Source organism: Temnothorax longispinosus, chromosome 11, assembly GCF_030848805.1.
Source record: "Temnothorax longispinosus isolate EJ_2023e chromosome 11, Tlon_JGU_v1, whole genome shotgun sequence".
Taxonomy (NCBI): Eukaryota; Metazoa; Arthropoda; class Insecta; order Hymenoptera; family Formicidae; genus Temnothorax; species Temnothorax longispinosus.
This window is the reverse complement of record NC_092368.1, coordinates 5,894,590-5,913,795: the sequence shown is the minus strand read 5'-3', so window position 1 is coordinate 5,913,795 and position 19,206 is coordinate 5,894,590. Positions and strand designations below refer to the sequence as shown.

At 37.5% G+C, this 19,206-nt stretch overlaps 3 protein-coding genes and 1 long non-coding RNA gene across 5 annotated transcripts in view; 1 reads left to right on the top strand and 3 right to left on the bottom strand.

Moving 5' to 3' along the window:
• Positions 1-5,797: 5,797 nt before the first annotated feature.
• LOC139821567 (uncharacterized) lies at positions 5,798-10,031 on the bottom strand. 2 transcript variants are annotated; one of them, XM_071792716.1, is made up of 3 exons: positions 8,191-10,031; positions 7,812-7,881; positions 7,706-7,723 (listed from the first exon to the last, which is right to left on the bottom strand). In XM_071792716.1, the coding sequence occupies exon 1, from the start codon at positions 10,029-10,031 to the stop codon at positions 9,108-9,110; it is 924 nt and encodes a 307-aa protein (XP_071648817.1). In that variant the 3' UTR covers positions 7,706-7,723; positions 7,812-7,881; positions 8,191-9,107. The 2 variants fall into 2 exon arrangements, with proteins under 2 accessions (XP_071648816.1, XP_071648817.1); XM_071792715.1 differs by having other exon boundaries at positions 5,798-7,881; positions 8,191-9,109.
• A 25-nt stretch (positions 10,032-10,056) lies between these two features.
• Positions 10,057-11,442, bottom strand: LOC139821570 (uncharacterized; the record flags this gene model as incomplete). The annotated part of the gene is made up of 1 exon (XM_071792719.1): positions 10,057-11,442. A coding segment is annotated over one exon (1,386 nt), but the record flags the coding sequence as incomplete, so codon positions are not given.
• Positions 11,442-14,599, bottom strand: LOC139821562 (uncharacterized). The gene is made up of 5 exons (XM_071792707.1): positions 14,282-14,599; positions 14,054-14,200; positions 13,382-13,477; positions 13,252-13,316; positions 11,442-12,718 (listed from the first exon to the last, which is right to left on the bottom strand). Exons 1-5 carry the CDS (start codon positions 14,597-14,599, stop codon positions 11,533-11,535), a joined length of 1,812 nt encoding a protein of 603 aa, XP_071648808.1. The 3' UTR covers positions 11,442-11,532.
• The window catches only part of LOC139821575 (uncharacterized), a 120,974-nt gene continuing 115,255 nt past the window's right edge, over positions 13,488-19,206 (top strand). The window contains exons 1-5 of the long non-coding RNA XR_011734289.1: positions 13,488-13,742; positions 14,072-14,244; positions 14,422-18,014; positions 18,725-18,832; positions 18,910-18,946. This is a non-coding gene — a long non-coding RNA (uncharacterized lncRNA). The remainder of the gene's footprint in view (positions 13,743-14,071; positions 14,245-14,421; positions 18,015-18,724; positions 18,833-18,909; positions 18,947-19,206) is intronic.

Sequence of the window (19,206 nt, the reverse complement as noted above, 5' to 3'; positions counted from 1 at the left end):
TCTCTTGGGTGATAAAGCGTTCGTGTACGTGACAGGTACGTGTTAGAATCTCAGGTAATATTTAATTTTGCAATTTAAATTGCAAAATGATGAAATCGCACACCGATAAGCACAATATTACAGCGCGTGTAGTTGATGGACTCGAAGAACTTTGTGATATTGAATTTGACCGGCACAGAATGTGTACGATTTTCTTTTTGTACTTTTAAACATATTCTTTGTATATTGAAACATTAGGGATAGAAGGACAACAAGTCCTGTTTATGTGTATATCAACTTTGCATTGCTTCTTCAAATGTCGTTGGTGAATATAAACTCAGCAAATTTGCGATCGCTGATCGATATGTGATTGCGTAAATCACGCAACGTTTCAATTGATTAAATATTATTGAAATAAAGCACGAACATTTTAAATATTGAATTAGGGATAAGAAGATGAAAATATTGTGAAAAATATTTAAAATTTATTTATCCTTTAAAAAAATTAATTTCCAAATTTTCATTCTTAAAGTAATGTGTAGTCAGTTTTTATTTACAAATTTTTTTATATTTATATATAAATAATATATACTAAAACGTATATAACGCATAATATAATATAATATCATAATTTATATATAATATATAATATTTATAATAAATTTATAATAAATATTATATACGTAATACATTTAATAATATCGATGACATGATTAATAAATAATATTTTTATATATTTATATAAAAGTTTATATTTTAAATTTAACATATCAACTGCCATAAGTCTGATATATAGTCAAGAGTATGATATATAGTAGTAAAAATATATAGTAGTCAAGAGTAAAAACCTATGTTATATTTTAAAGCAGCACGAGTCATATTATTAATTTAACACAGAAACGAATCCATTATAAACGCTCCTTTCGTATATTATTTATTCCCTGTAATTTTATTCTTCTCTTTCCACTGAAACTGGACGAAACGGTAAATCGAATGGTAACTCGCGATGCAACGAGATGTGATGATCCCTCAAATCTGATAATGTCTTGAACGTGTCGTAGCATACGTCGCACTCAAATGGTTCTGTGTGTAAACAGTAAACGCAGATTCATTAATATACAGTACATTTATTCCGAAAAAACTCTTCACCAGAGTACGGATAAAGATATATTTTCTTACCGTGCATTCTCCAATGTAGTCTCAATCTCCAATAATTAGTATGCACTTTATAGCAATAAGGACAGAATACCATGTGCCTATGAACTAACCAATGCTCTCGGAAACTTGACCAAGTATCGTAGATTACTTTACAGCAATCACACGTGTAAGTCATTCCGATATGGTCTTGCATGTGCTCGTTCAAACACACCTCTGTGACAAACTGGAGATTACATATACCGCAGATATTCCGGGATCGAATCGTATGGATAAAGTGCAGAAGCTTCTGGGACGCTCTGCCCTCCTGATCTACCAGCGTTGTTGTGTCCATGAATGATGATACTCAATCCAGATTTCTTTTGGAAACAGAACGTCGCATTCGTAATAGGCGAATGCTGATTTTACCGTAGATTTTTTCCTAGTCTGATCTTTTGCTTTTTCGATTTCTTTCCGAGTCCTATTTCCGTCCTTTCCGACTCTGATTCCGGGAGCGAGCGTTCGTATATGTGATATATATATACTAGATAGAAGCTCGGGCCGTATAATAGTCAATTTTACAGTTTAATTTGAAAAATAAATTACAAAAAAATTTCAAAAGGAAGCCCAAGCGTGTGCGGTCGACAAACTCAAGAAACTCTGCAATAAACTTGAACGGTCGAAACGTGTATAAATTTTTTCTTGTATCTTTTTCATAAACACATCTAGAAATAAACAAATCCTGTTTATATATAGATATACGTATATACGATTGCGAGCAAACTTTGTATTGCTTTTATAGATATCATATCTGGATAAATTTAATTAGATGGTAGATTTAATTAATTTGATTATATATATATATATATATATATATATATATATATATATTTTGTGCAAATTATCCAGCCCTTGTTGCGAAAATATCTCGTGACAAATATGGGAAGGATTTATTCAGTGTCTGATGCTTTCTCTTGAAACTGCGATCGCGCGTGTTGCAACGGCAGTGTTTTATTTGTAAATAGTTATCGTGATCCGTACAATATTGTTTTAATTATAGCACTTGCAAACTTTTAGCACAAATCATCGAAAACCCGAGTCGAAATTTAAGACTTGAAATAATTCTCGCAAATATTTATTTATGCTTTAATATTTTATAATTTTTATCCGTTATTCGCGAAATATTATCGCGATATTATTATGAATAATTAGTTAATTAATTGAGTAGACTTGGCTAATAGCTAATTGTCCATTCAAACTGACCGTGTTCCAGAAGTAACATGTTCATCTACGCGATATTCTAAGCATGTTAATAGGTTCCACCTGTGTGTATGCTTGGATCTTACGCGTTCTAACATTATTTGCGATTAAATCTCGCTGTATTAAAGCACGACTATGCACGGATTTTTCACGTATCGACTTCGAGACTGGTTTCAACAACTATTTATCTACTAAAAGTTGTTATTAATTTGTTTATGAACTACAGAAAAGTATTAATAGTTTAAATATTGTTTAGAACATTTGCCTGAAATATATCTAATATTTAAATTAATAGTGGTAATGCGAAGGATACTATCCTTCAATAAATACAACTTCAAATTTTTATTCAATTTTTATAGAAATAACTTTTACATTGAGATCTGTTTTTTATTTTGTTTAAAAGTTAATGTATTATAAAATAAAAGTTAAAATACTTATAACTATTTTGCTTAATAGTAATCGAGACATACACTGCAGTTCGAAAAATCATATATATCATGCGTTTGATCTTTTCTATACAAAATAATTGCAAAATAAAACTTGGCATTGGTGTAAATAAATCAATACATTTAATTTTTTTCGTAATATCTCCTAAAATGCTACTTTTAGATAGAATTAATACTTTATTGTTGGTATATATATGTCCAATAATTTACTATCGTTCCTGGTTAATTTACAATCATGTTCCTGATAAAAGAACATTGCCGATACTCGTAACATTCGCTCTCTTAAAAAATATATTGTCATTAATTAAATTATATTATATTACTGCTGGAGTGCAGATTTAAAAAGACTCAACAAGAATACTTCATTTTTATACATACATATTATATTTGTATTCTCTGTTATTCATGATACAATCAAGATGTAATTCTATATGACAAATCGAAAAGAGTAAAATAAAAGATTTTTATGTCTCTTATTTTTAAGAAATTTAATTTTAAAATTCAAGATTTTAATTTTTAAACTACTAAATTTTATATTAAATATTAATCATTATAATATGTATGTATTTAATAGTTATTACCAATTAAAAATCAAAAGATTATTGATAAGGAATTGATTAATTAATTACATAAAATAATTCATTAATATATAATTGTATATTATTATCAAAGCCTATTTGAGCAGCCAAACAGCATACAAACTTGTATATTGAACACCAAAAATATTCATTAATCTTTTGTCTCTTATGCGTAATTTGCACGTGTCACTCTAGCAGAGAAAAATCTTTATCCCTTTGTTACGTTCTGTTTTGTAATTTATTTATTTAATCCCGCGTTAACGTCATTAATTTAAGAGATATATTTATGCGCTATAAACATTCAATCGATTTATCGTTAGAATAAGTGTTATTTCTAACGATAAATCGACAAAAAAGTAAAAATTCTTCGGAGTCTTTATATTGGATGTCCGGATAAAATTCATTTTATTCATGCGATTTCCCATAACAGAGTATATTGTATGTTCTTCGAGAATAACTATATTGGTGGTTGTCCATTAGTGAATCTGGTTCTGCAACCTGCGAAAATAGAAAATAACACGTTTATTATCAAACATTCCTTTGTTACGCATTCTCACTAGGTACTGTGTAATACATTTCCTTTACTTAATTTCTGGATATAAAATCCAATTGGTCAATAAACATTAATAATATATCCGCACATCTTTTAACAATACTGATATAAAGAATATCGGAAAGAATACTTTCTGTGAGATTGTCCTTACTTGTTTGCTGCTCCTTGATTTCTTATATCTGTAGAACAATGACTTGGTGACCAATCGCATTCCTTTTCTGAATGTTTATCGATCAAATGCTGCCGCATCAACCATTTTGTACTGAACTTCTTCCCACATATTTTGCATCTCATTAGCTTCTCGTGTATGCTCATATGAACACTTAAATCTTTCCATCTGTAGAAACATTTGTGACAGTATGGACACATATATTGTTTACTGAGCGTCTTCAAACGTCTAAAATTTTCGTAAGGTGTACTGCAAAATGAACAGCGACAATATTGTAACTTGTGCTTCACTTGAATATGATTCTTAAGCGATTTCTCGTCGGCGAAGATCCTCGAGCAATGACAGCATTTGAGAGCTGTGACTTCTGCATGATTCGCGAAAACATGATCGTCCAATTGAATCGGGTTGGAGACTCGTAGATCACAGCCGTATGGTTTTAATTTGTATTGTAGTTTCTCGATAGAATGGATGCAGCCTTGATACATTGACATTAGCGGCATTGATCTTAGCGGCGCGGCATCTCTTTGATGTTTCAATTCGAGTTAAAGGCACGCGTCTCTAATATGCAAACGTATATGGTTTTGAATTTCTCGGCAATTCGATAGAGGGTTTGGCAATTGACTTTCCTTTTTCCTTTTCTTCACTCGTCGAAACTTCTGTTCGATCTTTGGCATTTTTCGATACTCCGTGGATAAAGGTTCATATATAGAGACACGTGTTATCCATCGAAGCTGTTACGAGTGCGCTTTTTAAAACTCTTTTATGATTGACTTTTATGATTAACGAGATATTTTACAATTACACACAGTATCGTTGCTGCGCGTGTAATCGACGTACTAATCGAAAATATCGCCTACGGTATCCAGTTTAACGATCGGCAAACGTTCTATACCTCGTCCGGACACATTCAAAAACAAACCAGGAATTTCTGTATTATGTTTATACATGTATAGCATTGTTGAAATTTTTGCAGTATATCTCTCCTGTTATTTGATAAAAATAATATTTAAATTATTTCCTTTTACTTCGTTGTTTCTATAATGCCATAAATTTTAGAATAGTTTTTTACGCCATTTCATAGCATGGTTTTTCCTTGTGTCTCAAAATGAGATAAATTTGATGAAAATGAGTCGAATTTGTTTATACATATATCTAAGTCGGCGCGGCCGAGCGTTCGCGAGAAAGCGTATTTTGTCCGCGTGCGGTTAATTAATTAGTGTGGTGGTATCTTGATAGACTAGATAGACTATAGAGGCACATGCGGCCCCACAAGTTATATAAAAAGTCTAAATAAAACGCAATTCTTTTTTAATATTTTATTAAGAAGTAGACATGATAGTAATGTAAAAAAAATGTTTGAAGTGTACTGGTTCTTAATAAAAATTAACCATAAACTTCTGTTCTTTGATCACTTTTCATTTACAAAGTTTTATATAGTATCTTTTTTTTATTTTATATGTAATATACACACTCATCTATTACGACTTATTTAATAGTAATTACGAAGAAAGATCTATTTTAAAATATCACAATAAGTCATGGAATTGATTTATTCTACAATCATATGCATAATACATAAAGTGTAATGTAAAACTTAGCATCAGTATAAATAATATTCTATTTCAGAATATTTTCTAAAACATTAGTTTTTAATGAAATTAATAAAATACAGTTGTCATATGTCCAAAAGTCTCGCGTTTATTTACGATAAAAATATATTTTCGACTTACTGACAGTATGTGTGAAATTTCAAAATATCCTCATGTATTACATTCTTGCATCGCGTTATATTATTAGCGCATGTTTAGAAATAATATATAAGAAACCTATTCACACACACACACACACATATGCTACATTATATTACATCCTCCGTTATTTATAGATACAAATAGAAAAAGGATAATTCTACATGAAGAAAAATATGCTGAAAAGTTATTCATATACGAATGCTTTTTCTAAATATTAGATTTAAAAATTCAGAATATTAAAGATTAATTTATATAATTATTATTTATAAAAAAGAAAAAATAATTATTTGTCAATGAATCAGAATTATTAATTTCTAATTACAATTAGAATTTATGACTGATTAATAATTACAAGTATTAATTATTTATATAATTATTATTATGGCATATTATTATTGAAAAATAAATTTAAAACAGAATAATACTTATTTTCCAAAGTAAAGCTTTATATAAAAAAAGATTCTACTTTATATAATGTAATTCTATTATATATTTTTCCATTTAGAATTATTATCTTTCTAATTGTAACATCAATAACAGACTACCCTGTAAGTATCTCAAATATGTTTGCGCGAATATCATTGGAATTATCATTTTTTTCGAACAGTTTAAGTTCTTTAATATTAGGAACATTTGTATTATCCGATTTGTATTAGGTATCCATTTTTTATTTACTCCAACTCAGCTCGACAAGACTAATCGGACTCAATTTGATTTGAACTTCTACACGTTCCTACACTGAGAAAAAAAATTGGTTGTATGGACTAAACTTGTATAATTGTTGATTGATTAATTATTGATTCAACAATTTTGCACTAAAAAAGGTATAGCTCATTCATGTCAACCATCAAAATATTTTAATCAAGAATTAGTTAATTCAACTAATGTTTAGTTTAACCAATTAATTTTTGTTTAGTTGAACATATCGGACTAAATATTTTAGTAGGATGAAACACATTTTGTGTTTTTCAACCAATGTTTTTCTCAGTGTAACTTTAAGCGTTCGTGACTTTTGAGATAACGTTTCTGGCCGAAATTGACGCCGCATTGATTACACTTGTACGGCTTTTCCTCGGAATGAACACGTTTGTGCCTGGTCAGGTCGTTCTTCACGCCGAAACCCTTGCCACATATGTCGCACATATGATTTTTCTCACCCGTATGTACTGTCAGGTGACCCAGCATTTGCTGTCTCCAGCGAAACCTTTTGGCGCAATAGGTACATTGGTATGGAAATTCATCCGTATGGATCTTGCTGTGTATGTAGAGAGATGCCTTGGTTTTGAACGTCTTGCCACAAGTGTGACACACGTATGGGCGTTCACCGGTATGGATACGTCGATGATCCTCCATGGCGGTCTTCATGGCGAAGCTGCGGCCGCATATATCGCAGGTGTGATTCTTCACGCCATCGTGCACGTGTTTCAGGTGATAATATAGACTACCGCTCTGAACGAATTGTTTTCCGCATATGTGGCACGTGTACGATTTCTCGTCCGAGTGCGTGCGTACGTGGGCCCAATAGCTTTTCCGCGAGCGAAATTTCTTGTTACAAAATTTGCAGACCATCGCCGGGCTGGTGGAGGCAGCCTTTTTGGTTTTGGACTGTTTGACGCTCTTCTCCAAATATTCATTAGACTCGTTCACTTCCGCTGCGTGTTCTTGCTGTGTATATAATGTAGCTTTTGTCTTTTTCGTGTAACTTCTTGCTCGCGTCTGACTAGCAAGAGTAGTACCTTTGTCTTCTGTACTTTTCTTCTTCGTGTCATTTGGCAATTCATTTGAAGAGGATATTTGATGAGATGTACTTGTAGGAGACAAATGTTCGGTTAATTTATTGTTATCGATATTATCTGCGGAAGAAAAAGTACTCTCCGAATTTCCATCGATTATATTGGACGTTTTAGTTTGAATTGGATTATTTTTATTTCTATATTCTACCATTTTATATGCTTGCCGAGAATAACTGTGGGCGATTAGCCGATCGGGGATGACGATCTGATTCTTCAATCTGTAAAAATAAAAAGTAACCATTTGTTATTAAATTTGTTATTAAATTTATATTTCTGTTATCACATTATATATTTTCTATATATCGTATACTGTGCACAGGATATTTAAGAAACGTATATTTTAGTAAATTAGTCTGTTATATATACGTATACATATTTACATGATAAAATCTTGAAGTTTGCAAGAAAATTTCGTCTCTAAACAATATGAGTGAAATTGAAAATTTTCGATCTTTTTAAAGTTTAACATATGCACTTGTTAAGTTCTCTCTAATAATTGTAAGATTAATTTCATGAAATTTACTTACAATTTCCTTTGCTCAGTTCTGCTGGTGTTATTTGCCGAACTCGAGAAATGTCAGATATTAAAGATCTCTCTTTTTATCCAAGGTTTCAGAATCGCACTACTGTTTTTTAGTTATTCCATGTACTCTCTCTTTAGTGTCATTTAATCAACCTTTACTTGTTTATTTGTTTTCTTGGTTTCTACTATATTCTTGTTAAAATTTAAAATTACTTTATTTTAATTTCAAAGGAAGTATTAATAATTTTTACGTAATTTTCCTTAATGCATGAGATTCCCTTCCATTCGATACGGATACAGAAAATAGAAATAAATCAGTGCTAACGATTTTTCCGTAAAATTAAGGGATATTTAGTTCTTCTTATTTTGTTCTTCATCTAATTCTAAATAGATGGAAACCGAGAGCATGGTTTTTGAGAATGTTTGTGGATGTCATCTTAAGTCGAGTCTCAACAATTATTTCTTATCAAACTTTATTTTTCAAATTTTACACAAAACGGTTTTACGTATATATGCAATGACAATATAAGATCTTCCATTCACAGTAGTATTTCTCATCATCATTCTTTCTCACGCAATGTTTTAACCAGTCGTAAGCCTTTGAACAATTAATTCAAATTCATGTGTTTCTTTGGTTTTAGGAACATATTTACAATAGTCTCTCCACGTGGATACATGCTCTTGTATGATTTGCAAAAATTGATTCTATCATGGATTTCTTCTGTCTGATTTTGTCTTCATCATTTTTGCCATCTTCTGTATTTATGATTTAATTCGAATATTTCCAATTCTCGCGGATCGTATAGATTTGTTCGAACATACTAGTCGAATTTAGTGGCCTCGAGTTTAACGATTGGCAAACGTTTCATGACTACATTCGTCCGGACACATCCAGAGACAAACAAATTCGATGTTTCATCTTTACGTGCATACAGCTGTGTGTAAACTGCCACAGTGTCTCTTCAGATATCGCTCCTGAGCGAATCTGGCGCCGCAAATCGCGCAAATGTGCAAGCGCTGATTGGTATGAGTGCGCCGATGACGGGTGACGCAACCTTTGCTGCGGAAACGCTCGTCGCAAATATCGCAGGCGTATGGCTTTCGATCGGAGTGCCAGGATGCGTGTTTATCCAATTCCTGCTTCCTCCTGAAACCGCGGTCGCATAGAACACAACGATGCGGCAGGACCTGAGAATGGTAGAGTCGGTGCACGTGCAGGGACGCCTTCTGCTTGAAGGACTTACCGCAGGTCTCGCACACGTGGGGCCTCTCGCCGGAGTGAGTGCGTCTGTGCTCGTCCCTCGACGCTCTCGAGGCGAGATGACGCCCGCAAACGTCGCAGGCGAAATTTTTAACACCGTCGTGGACGTACCGCACATGCCTGTTCAAACCAGACGTCGATCGAAAGCTCTTGTCGCAAATGGAACAGATGTAGGGTCGCACGCCGGCATGAATGTTGCGATGAATTAGCAGATTGTACGACGTGGAAAGGACCTTCCCGCACTCCTCACACTTGTAAGGGGTGCATTTCTTCTCCACCATCGTCCTCGAGCAAGTTAATTCGGCACGTTGTTCCGATAATCTTTTCGATCGTTCCGTACATCCTTGAGAGTTCATCATAGATTTTTCTTGAGACTTCTGCGTTTGCTCAAAGTTGGGATGAGAATCTGCCGAATGGTCTCTTTCTAACTTCTCTTCAAAATCGCCAAGATGCGTTGATGCAAGACATTTCTCGCTGGATACCGTTGATCGAGTTTTCTCGACATTAATGTGTCCTTCCATATCGGACTGCTCATTCCTTGGCGAGCTGACTCGTGCACGTCTCTCCGATTCGTCTTTCGACATTCGACGCGTCCATCTGAAAAGAGAGTCAGCCCGTTACTTGGGGGACGGCCGAATTGCGTGGCGGCTCGTGGTTGAGTTTCTTATGATTAACTAAGTAGCGCTTCTGGCGGAACGAGAGGCTGCATTCGGTGCAGCGCCAGGGTTTCTCGTCGGAATGGATCAGTCGGTGTCGCTTCAGCTCGTATTTGATACGAAAGCGACGGCCGCACACGTCGCACGCGTGCGGCTTCTCGCCGGTGTGCTTGGTGATGTGCAACATCAGCGGCGGCCGCGTGCGGAAGGTCTGGCCGCAGTAGCTGCACTTGAACGGGAACACGTCCGTGTGCGTACGATTATGCACGAAGAGGGAGGCCTTTTGCTTGAACGTTTTTCCGCAGACGTTGCAGACGTACGGCCGCTCGCCCGTGTGGATGCGCCTGTGGTCCTCAACGTTGCGCCGCGTTGAGAACATACGGCCGCACAGATCGCATGGCACGTTCTTGATGCCGGCGTGGGTCTCCTTCAGGTGCCGTGCCAAACCTTGATTCACGCGGAATCGCTTGCCACAGAGGTGGCAGGTAAACAGCCGTTCGCCCGTGTGGATGCGCAGGTGCCAGTAGAAGGTGTACGGCGAATTTAAGTTTTTGCCGCACTCGTTGCAATGGTAGTACACTTTACCGTCATGTTCCATTCGGGCACGCATCACTGTCTCCGTGGCTACGAAGGACTTCCGATTCCTCTTCGCGACCTCGGGATGTGCCTCCACCAGATGGGCTTTTAACAGTTTCCTCTTCTCCGCAATGTGTTCACAATAGCCGCATGGATAAATTCTGGATCGTTTTCCCAATAATTTTACTGATGAAAGGTAAGGTTCTTCGTTGTCGCTTGCGCTCTTAATATTTTCCATCAACCGGTTCTTTTCTTTTCTCATACTGTCATCTATCTTCTTTTTCTTTTCTGTTACCTTAGTACGTGTTCTTGACAAATATTCTTCGTTGGCTGAATCGTGATGTTTACAGCCTGTCATATGGCGTATTAGATGGTGCTTTCTTTTGAAAACACGTCGGCAGTTATCGCAAGTATAGTTCTTTACAGAGTTACTCGTTGACTGTAGAACTGTCAATTTATTTTTTTCTTTATATCTTGAGACGTTCGAGTCTATTTTTTCGTCGCATTTTACTGCGTTGCAGTTATTCGACGAATCACGTGTCTCTTTTTTTAAAATTTCTTTAACGTTTTCTGCAATCAGCGTCGTGCTTCTCGTTGGAATGCTTTCGTACTTTATCGTGGCGTTATTCGTCCACAGTGCAGCACTATACGAGGAGCGGTATGTCGCGAAAGATCTCTCCTCTGTCAGCTCGCACCTGGAAAAACAACAAAGGCGGCAGGTTTGAGTCGGTTTCGTCGCTGGTAGGTCGATGACGAAGGACCGTATCTATACAGAGAAGGAGAGAGACAGAGAAGGGGAGAACGATGTTGCGCGTTCGGGGTAAATTTCTACCGTTAATAATGCCCCTTATCGTTAGGACGCTCGCAGAGATTCCTTGTGCCGGCTCTTGAGATGATTGTTCAGGTAGCGCTTCTGCCGGAAAGCGAGACCGCACTTGACGCAGACGAACGGCTTGTTCTCAGAATGGATGAGCTTGTGCCGCGCCAATTCAGACTTGACCCGAAACTTCCTCTCGCACACGTCGCACCCGTGATTCTTCTCGCCGGTGTGCGTGGTCACGTGTGCCAGCACCTCCTGTCGCCGGCGAAACCGCTTGTTGCAGTACGAGCACGCGTGCGGAAACACGTCGGTGTGCAGCTTGCTGTGGATATACAGGGACGCCTTGGACTTGAAGGTCTTCCCGCACGAGTCGCAGACGTACGGCCGTTCGCCGGTGTGGGTGCGCCGGTGATCCTCCCGCGTCGCCTTGGATGCGAACGATCTCTTGCACAGGTCGCACGTGAAGTTCTTCAGCTTCGCGTGCACGTCCTTGAGATGCCTGGTCAGCCCGCCGGAGTCGCGGAACTGTTTGCCGCACACGTGGCAGGTAAACGGCCGCTCGTTCTTGTGGATCCTCATGTGTCGCAAATACGAGTCCTTTAGCTTGAAACATCTACCGCACTCGGCGCATCGGAACGTCTCCTCTCTGTGCAACGCGTTTCCAGGGATCTCGCACAGTTCTTTACTGTCCTTTTCATCGTCAAGTACCAAATGTGTCGAATTGTCATTCAAGGTCTGATCTCTCTCGCTTATCTTCTCCTCGCATGCGACAGTGATCGTCCGAAGCTCGTCGCTATCCTCGTCGCAGTCGGAATTTTTTACAGAGCGTTGCGTCGTGACATACTCTGCCTTGTGGATCCTCATGTGTCGCAATAACGAGTCCTTTAGCTTGAAACATCTACCGCACTCGGCGCATCGTTCAGTTCTCGGCACTCGGCACAGTTCTTTACTGTCCTCATCGCTATCGGAATACAGCGGCGCGACATACTCTTCCTTCGGTTCGACGGACTGATCGTTACTCTCCAGCTGCTCAGACACGGTAGACGGGTGATCGTGCATCGTGTCCATGACGGCGATCCAGCCCGAGTCGGAGTCCTCGGCCGTCGCGCTCGGCTTTGTCAGGTTGCGCATTCTCGACTGGCATTGTTTCCTGTATGGCTTCCAAAATGCTTTCGGCGTGTCCGGGGACACTCTAAACGGTATCCGGACGCCGCACGACCTGCAAAATAGCCGAAACTTGACTCCAGGTTTCGTGATTGCGTGGCACGACGCAGCGGACGATTGCGATTTCGAGTTTCGGTTATCACAGCCGCTCAGTTTTCTAGGTAATCGTTAAAGTCAACCATCCCGGGGCTGTTCCGGCGCATTCCCTTTCACTTTGCTCGAAATCTTTCGTTAAGCTGTCGCAAAAATTTTCTTGGCGTACCCAACGTCAGTAAATCGTTCTTTTTTTTAATGGCTTAGCGAGAGTTTCACATTTCGTTACGACGCGTGTCACGATTGCTCGTGTGTATTCAATGTCGAACAGTTTCCATCTTTTCGTGAGATACACGGGAAATGTTTAAAAAGTTCTACATGTGGCACTTATTCTATTTTCATTATATTCTAATATTCTATTATCTACATGCTAGAAATACGGCGATCATGAGCAGACGGATCGTATAAACGGAGAACAGGTAGCAAGAGAGACAGAGACAGAGAACTTTGTGCTTTTTGTATAATTAACAAATTATGAAAATACGAAATCATTACCTGTTGGATTTATTAATTTTTTCTGAATCACACGCTTCGTTTTTGTCATTGTCCTGTTGATTTGGCTGCAATAAGGAGTTTCAATTACTTAATGTAAAAGGATTATTTCTTATAGTTTTATCGTACTTACCAGTGGGTTTGTAATATTAGATTCAATGGTCGTGCTGGCTGTCGTAAGCATCGGCGTAGTAACTTCTAAATTATCCAAAGAAGTAGGGTTGTAATACTGCAAAACATTTGTAAAGAATATATAATTAGAATATTGTGTACTTACAGAGAGAGAGAGAGATGCATGAGGAGACAAAGGATTGTAAAAAGAAACTCGAGTATGAGAGAGGATGCAGGAGAATGGAATAAGACAAAGCGCGTCCGGAGAAACACATTTTCTAGGATATAAAATTAGTCAGGATTAATGGATTAAAGAAGCTTGATGAATACGATGCGACAACAAAGAGAGGGACTTGAGAGTTAAATACTTAAATTCTGAAAAGGTAAATATGGCAATATAAATCCTCTTTATCTTATACATGTTATCATGTTTTATTTGAGATCTCAGAATGCAATAGGAACATAGCTGACTCGCTAATTAGCTTCGTAATATTATGGCTCGTCTACAATAGCCGCAACAGTATGCAGTAAGACGTAAGCAGTAAGCTGTTGACTAATGGGATTTTTACAATTCAAGAATAATAATCGACTGTGGTTGGTCAATAGCTTACTGCTCACGACTTACTGCATACTTTTACAGCTATTGTAGACGAGCCATTAAACAGAGATTCCTTAACCTCATGCATTTGTTTACCTGCTGCTTATTTCGCAGTTGCGTATCCTGCATTGCCAGCAGCTTTATCTCCGCGCTTAGACATCCCTCGCGCAAATCGTGCCAGGCTATCAGGATGTTGGCGCAATTCTCGCACAGTTGCAACGGCAGAGTGTCGCTTTCGGATACCTGTAAAAAGCAATCAGTAGATGACCAACGCGTCGTTCACCGAGGTACTTGAACTGAAATTTCGGCGTTTACTGTACACACGTGTATCGGCAAGTACTTGATTATTTTGCTGGACAAGTCATGCTCCGCTCCGTCGCCCTCGAAGATGGGTATCATGTGATTGCTCGCGTTAGCGCATATCCTGCAGAGGTGCATCCACGCTAACGTTACCTCTGTTGCAGATACCGTTCCCTCGGGATACTGCACTGACTGGTCCTGCGACATCAAAAAGAAATCCTCGTCGGTTCCCTCCGACTCGTTGCGCTCTCCACGCGTCACTATTCTCTTCACGGTCTCGATCAGCATAATGTCCTCGCCGGGTGACTCCATTTCTGGCGGCATCGAGTCGCTAGTCTCCATGCCGACGAAGAAGACGACCACGTGTCCAGCACGCTATCAACGAATTCACTCGCTGCGCACGTTGCATGCAAGACACCTTTGATTATAAGACGTTAGACGCTGGAGGACGACGTTGGAGCAAGCTTCCGCTTGCTCCTGTCTTTAGCCAGCGTTCGCATGCGCTCGATGGTATGGCATAGAACGCCGGATGCGTACGCATCCGAAGCGACTTTGCTGGATCTCCCACGATGGAACGTGATCATATGGTCGATGGAAGTCGTCCAGATTGGTTGGATTTGGGAACGCTCGCAGGTTTAAACTTTCCTGAAAGGGTTGGATGCCTTTACTAGAAGGTGTACCTTCTTTGTGTGGGTGTGCAAGATGATTGGATGAACTCTATTTGATTAGAATGCTTTAAGATGATTAAGATTATAGAATTAAGTGAAATAATCTAAAGTAACGTAAGACTCCAAAAAGACATTTCTAAAAAAATAATTTATCTTTTTTTTTAACTTAATTAATCAGTTAATATAATCTCATAGGATAATTATCTGTCGTGATAACTCGTGATAATATTACATATTTTGCTTATGTTATGTGACATACAGTGAATTAATGCATGACGCGTTCAATGCGATTTTACACATCAGAGATCAAATTTTATTATAATACTTAAAAAAAATATGTTTTCCGCTTAAGTAATTAATTACTGAATATAGTTCAACCGCTTTATACGCAAAAATTGACGAGTCATGCGCGATAAAATAATCCTTGCGAATGCATTAATTGCATAATGTTCCCAAGGAGAACACATAAGTCAAAATGATGTCAAAATGACATCTTTTCAAAAGTCATAATTCTATATGTCATGATGACGTCATTGTTGTTCCTGGCACAAGGACGGTTTTGTGACGTCACAAAGACAAGATGATAAGTTTAGAAATTTTGAATATGAAGATTATCAACATGGAGAAACAATTTTGAAAGAAATTCCAAATCTCAACTTAGTGTCAAACATTGCATTGGATAGCATGCATTGTGTTTATCTTGGCGTAGTAAGAAGGATTATTATGCTGTGGATACAAAATGGACCACTCAATGTACAAATTTCAGGCATACAAATAACAGAAATTTCTACTAAACTAGAAGATTTTATGAAAATCTTGCCAGACGAATTCGCAAAAAGATCTAGACCCTTAAAATATTTGAAACAGTGGAAAGCTACTGAATATCGACATTTCTTACTTTACTTCGGGCCTGTAATTTTGAAGAATATATTGCCATCAAACGTGTACAAACATTTTTTAATGCTTCACACGGCTATCACAATACTTAATAATCCTTCTTTAATATTATGGGAACATAATTTGCCTGTAGCAGATAAACTTTTACGTAAATTTGTTTACAAATTTCCCGATATTTACGGACCTGAAAATATAACATACAACGTCCACAATCTAATACACTTGACTTATGAAGTAAGATTTTTTAAAAATACTTTAGATTCTTTCAGTTCATTAATACTCAAAATAGCTGCTATATTTTTGAAACTTTTTTTGTTTATAACTTTTTAATAAGCAGCGACCGCCGACTAAGTTATAAGAAAAAGTTACTCAGTATTATGTCCTTGACAACATATGTCAAGGTCAAAGTAATCCGAGCTGTGTAAGTTATTGTAAACTTTTACTATTTTTTGAAATAATTATGTTAAAAGAACTCAAAATAATATTCAATTTCTAAATGACATACATAAAGTGTTAGTTATCACGTTGACATAAATATAACACATGAAAATGTTACGAAAATAATAACATAGCTGTTGTATGTTAATTTTACATTGAAATAATAGTCAAATCTTGGTAACACAAGAAATTTTAACATTTGGACGCACGATTTTTTACTGTGTATTCGCCTGTATGCTTCTTTTTCTCAAAGCAATGCTTGAAAAATTTTACTTGAATACTCTATATCTATTATAAAAAAAAACAGGTGATTTTGTAATCCGGTTAATGTTTGCACTCGTTTGTTAAATTTGAGACGCGAGCATTACAATACGGAACAACGTTAATTTGTGAAATATGAAACCGAAGTTCTTGCGCCCTTTCATCCCTTCTCCATTTATTGGATTTGTATTCATCATTGTCGTTCGGAAAAGGCTCGTGCCAAGCTCATTATGTAAATGTGAATTCAAACTGGCACAGCAGGCTTGTGTGAATGTTATCGAAATATTATTATTTCCATTTCGCACCCTTCGGAAACTCGATAATGCCTCCCCCCCCCTCTCTCTCTCTGTCTCTCGCAATTGATTTGTCTGTCAATGAATGACCGCGGTCGGCGGTGATCACTGTCCTTGTGGGCGTAATGAGAGGATTAAAACAATGTTCTCCTCGTCACCGCGTTTAATTATTAACGAACGATGTATCGTGGGACAAAGGGGTAAAAGAGAAGGGGAGAAAAACACGATATCCCAGCCGGCGCGATACGTTTTATTGACCGATCAAACAACCGGATTTCATATTTGCACGCGTTCGCGAATGACGCGCGCGCGTGCGATTCGATGTAATGACCGCGATTTAAGAGCACCCGCAGTCATGTAATTAAATCGGATATATACCGGATTCAGTGTATACGAGTTCGCAGAAACATGCGGCGTTGGTAACATACAAATTCGATAAATATCGGAAATTCACGTACAAATGGTAAATGGTCGTACATGCGTTTGACGAGGGCAACAATTTTGTAATTGTAACCTACGGGCTACGAGTATCGGGGATTCGCGCTTATTGTTTTTCATCGGACTGAATGTATTTGGATGCGTATGTACATCCGATATCTCTATCAAACTTGCCCTCTCTTAATCGAGCAGAATTATACATATAATTTAATCATATATATTTTACTTTAAACTTTGAGCTAAAACTAGTTCACGTGACGAGAGGCACGAAATATGTGACAATAGCTTATATAAGTATTCATCGAAGATAATTTGGGCTGCAAGAAATAATTATTTTTTTTGCCGAAATATTTAATTTGAGTCGCGCTTGGAATTTTTCATCGATTTAATTGCGTTCGTCCGCCATTTTCGTTTGAAGGCACGGAGTAATACGCGAGTCAAGTAGCGGAAAGTCAGTCGCGACACGCGCATCAATTGTTTGCCAATATAATGCTTGCTTTTTACGAGTTTAAAATATTCGAACTGTATTACGAGTGCAATTTCATGTGATCAATAATCTCATTCGGACATTATTTTCCGTTAGACATTAATCAGTCATTAATTTGACTTCATAATCGTATTTTCGGTATCAAAGTTGTCGGCGGCCATGGTCGGCCAGCGTTTCTATTTCGTTCTGCCAGCTCGCGAGTTAGAATAAATTGGAAATCGGTGAAATATTCGTTGGTACGAATTCATCGCAAGGGCGTGCGCAGTTATGATCGGGTGAGAATAATAATAGATTCGTCGTAATAAGATCGAATGGTAAATTGTTTATTAGTGCGAACGCTACTTTAGAATGTTTCGGTTATAAAGTAGAATCGAGCAATCGGTCACGAGCGGCGGCGATCATATTTTTCGGTATCTCATTTTGCAGATATATATAATCCCGGTTCTATTTTATATATTTGCTCATTAAGATAATAGCCGCCCTAAGCATATAAGCGTACATACATTAATTGCTTTCCAGTCGAAGCGCACGGAAGGTGCACGAAAGTGCAGCTAGGGGCAGTCGGGTCGCGGCTGCCGCGTGAAGTTCGCCGCGCAATTTATGAATGTTCCTCGCCATCTTGGCTTCATACGTTGCGCTGAAAGTCGCGTCGCCGAACGTCGCTCGTCGTCTCGCGTCATCCTTTTCCGCGTTATTCCTTTATCGCGTCGCGTCGTAACTATAATTGTAAGTGTGCGCGTCGCGTGCGATTAATGTCGGCAGTGCCGTGTGTAAAATGCCGCGCGACAGTCGTTTCACAGTTTTCAGTAATTAGCGCGATCGTGATTAACCGAGTTTTGCGCGAGCGCACGTATGCGTATGAGTGCAGCGGTAATGTCGTCTATATAATGGCAGCAGGAGTAAGCATCAGTAAAGTTATTGACTAATAGAATTTTTTTAAATTAGCGGATTTTGAAACCTCGATTTTAATTTATTTGATTTGAAGATCCCTGCGATACTGAGATTCTCGTGAAAAATCCACCGTGGAGAAATGAGAAGAGACGAGGACGTTTGGAAGGCTCGGAAGGCTCGGTCGACGCGAAATAACCGCGAGGTAGCAATTTATAACTTATTTAAAAAAAGATGTATTCAAAAAAAGATGTATTAAAAAAAAAAAATTTTATTTTACAGACGCAAAGTTCTTGCGTTCGCCGCGGTGCAGGTATTGGTGAGTCAAGCGTTGTTTAATTTATTAACTTATCTATTTTTTATTAACTTACCTGTGTTATTATTCCGTTCGACGATCTATGAGCCGGTTTTTATCACCATGATAATGAGAAATATACACTACATATAGATCGTTGTAATTTTGCACATAAAATATTACCAAACGAAGATGATCTATGAAATGTCCTTACAACATGCAATATATAAAATCCGTAATATGCAATGAATTTGTATAATTAAATTATACTTTAATTATATTTC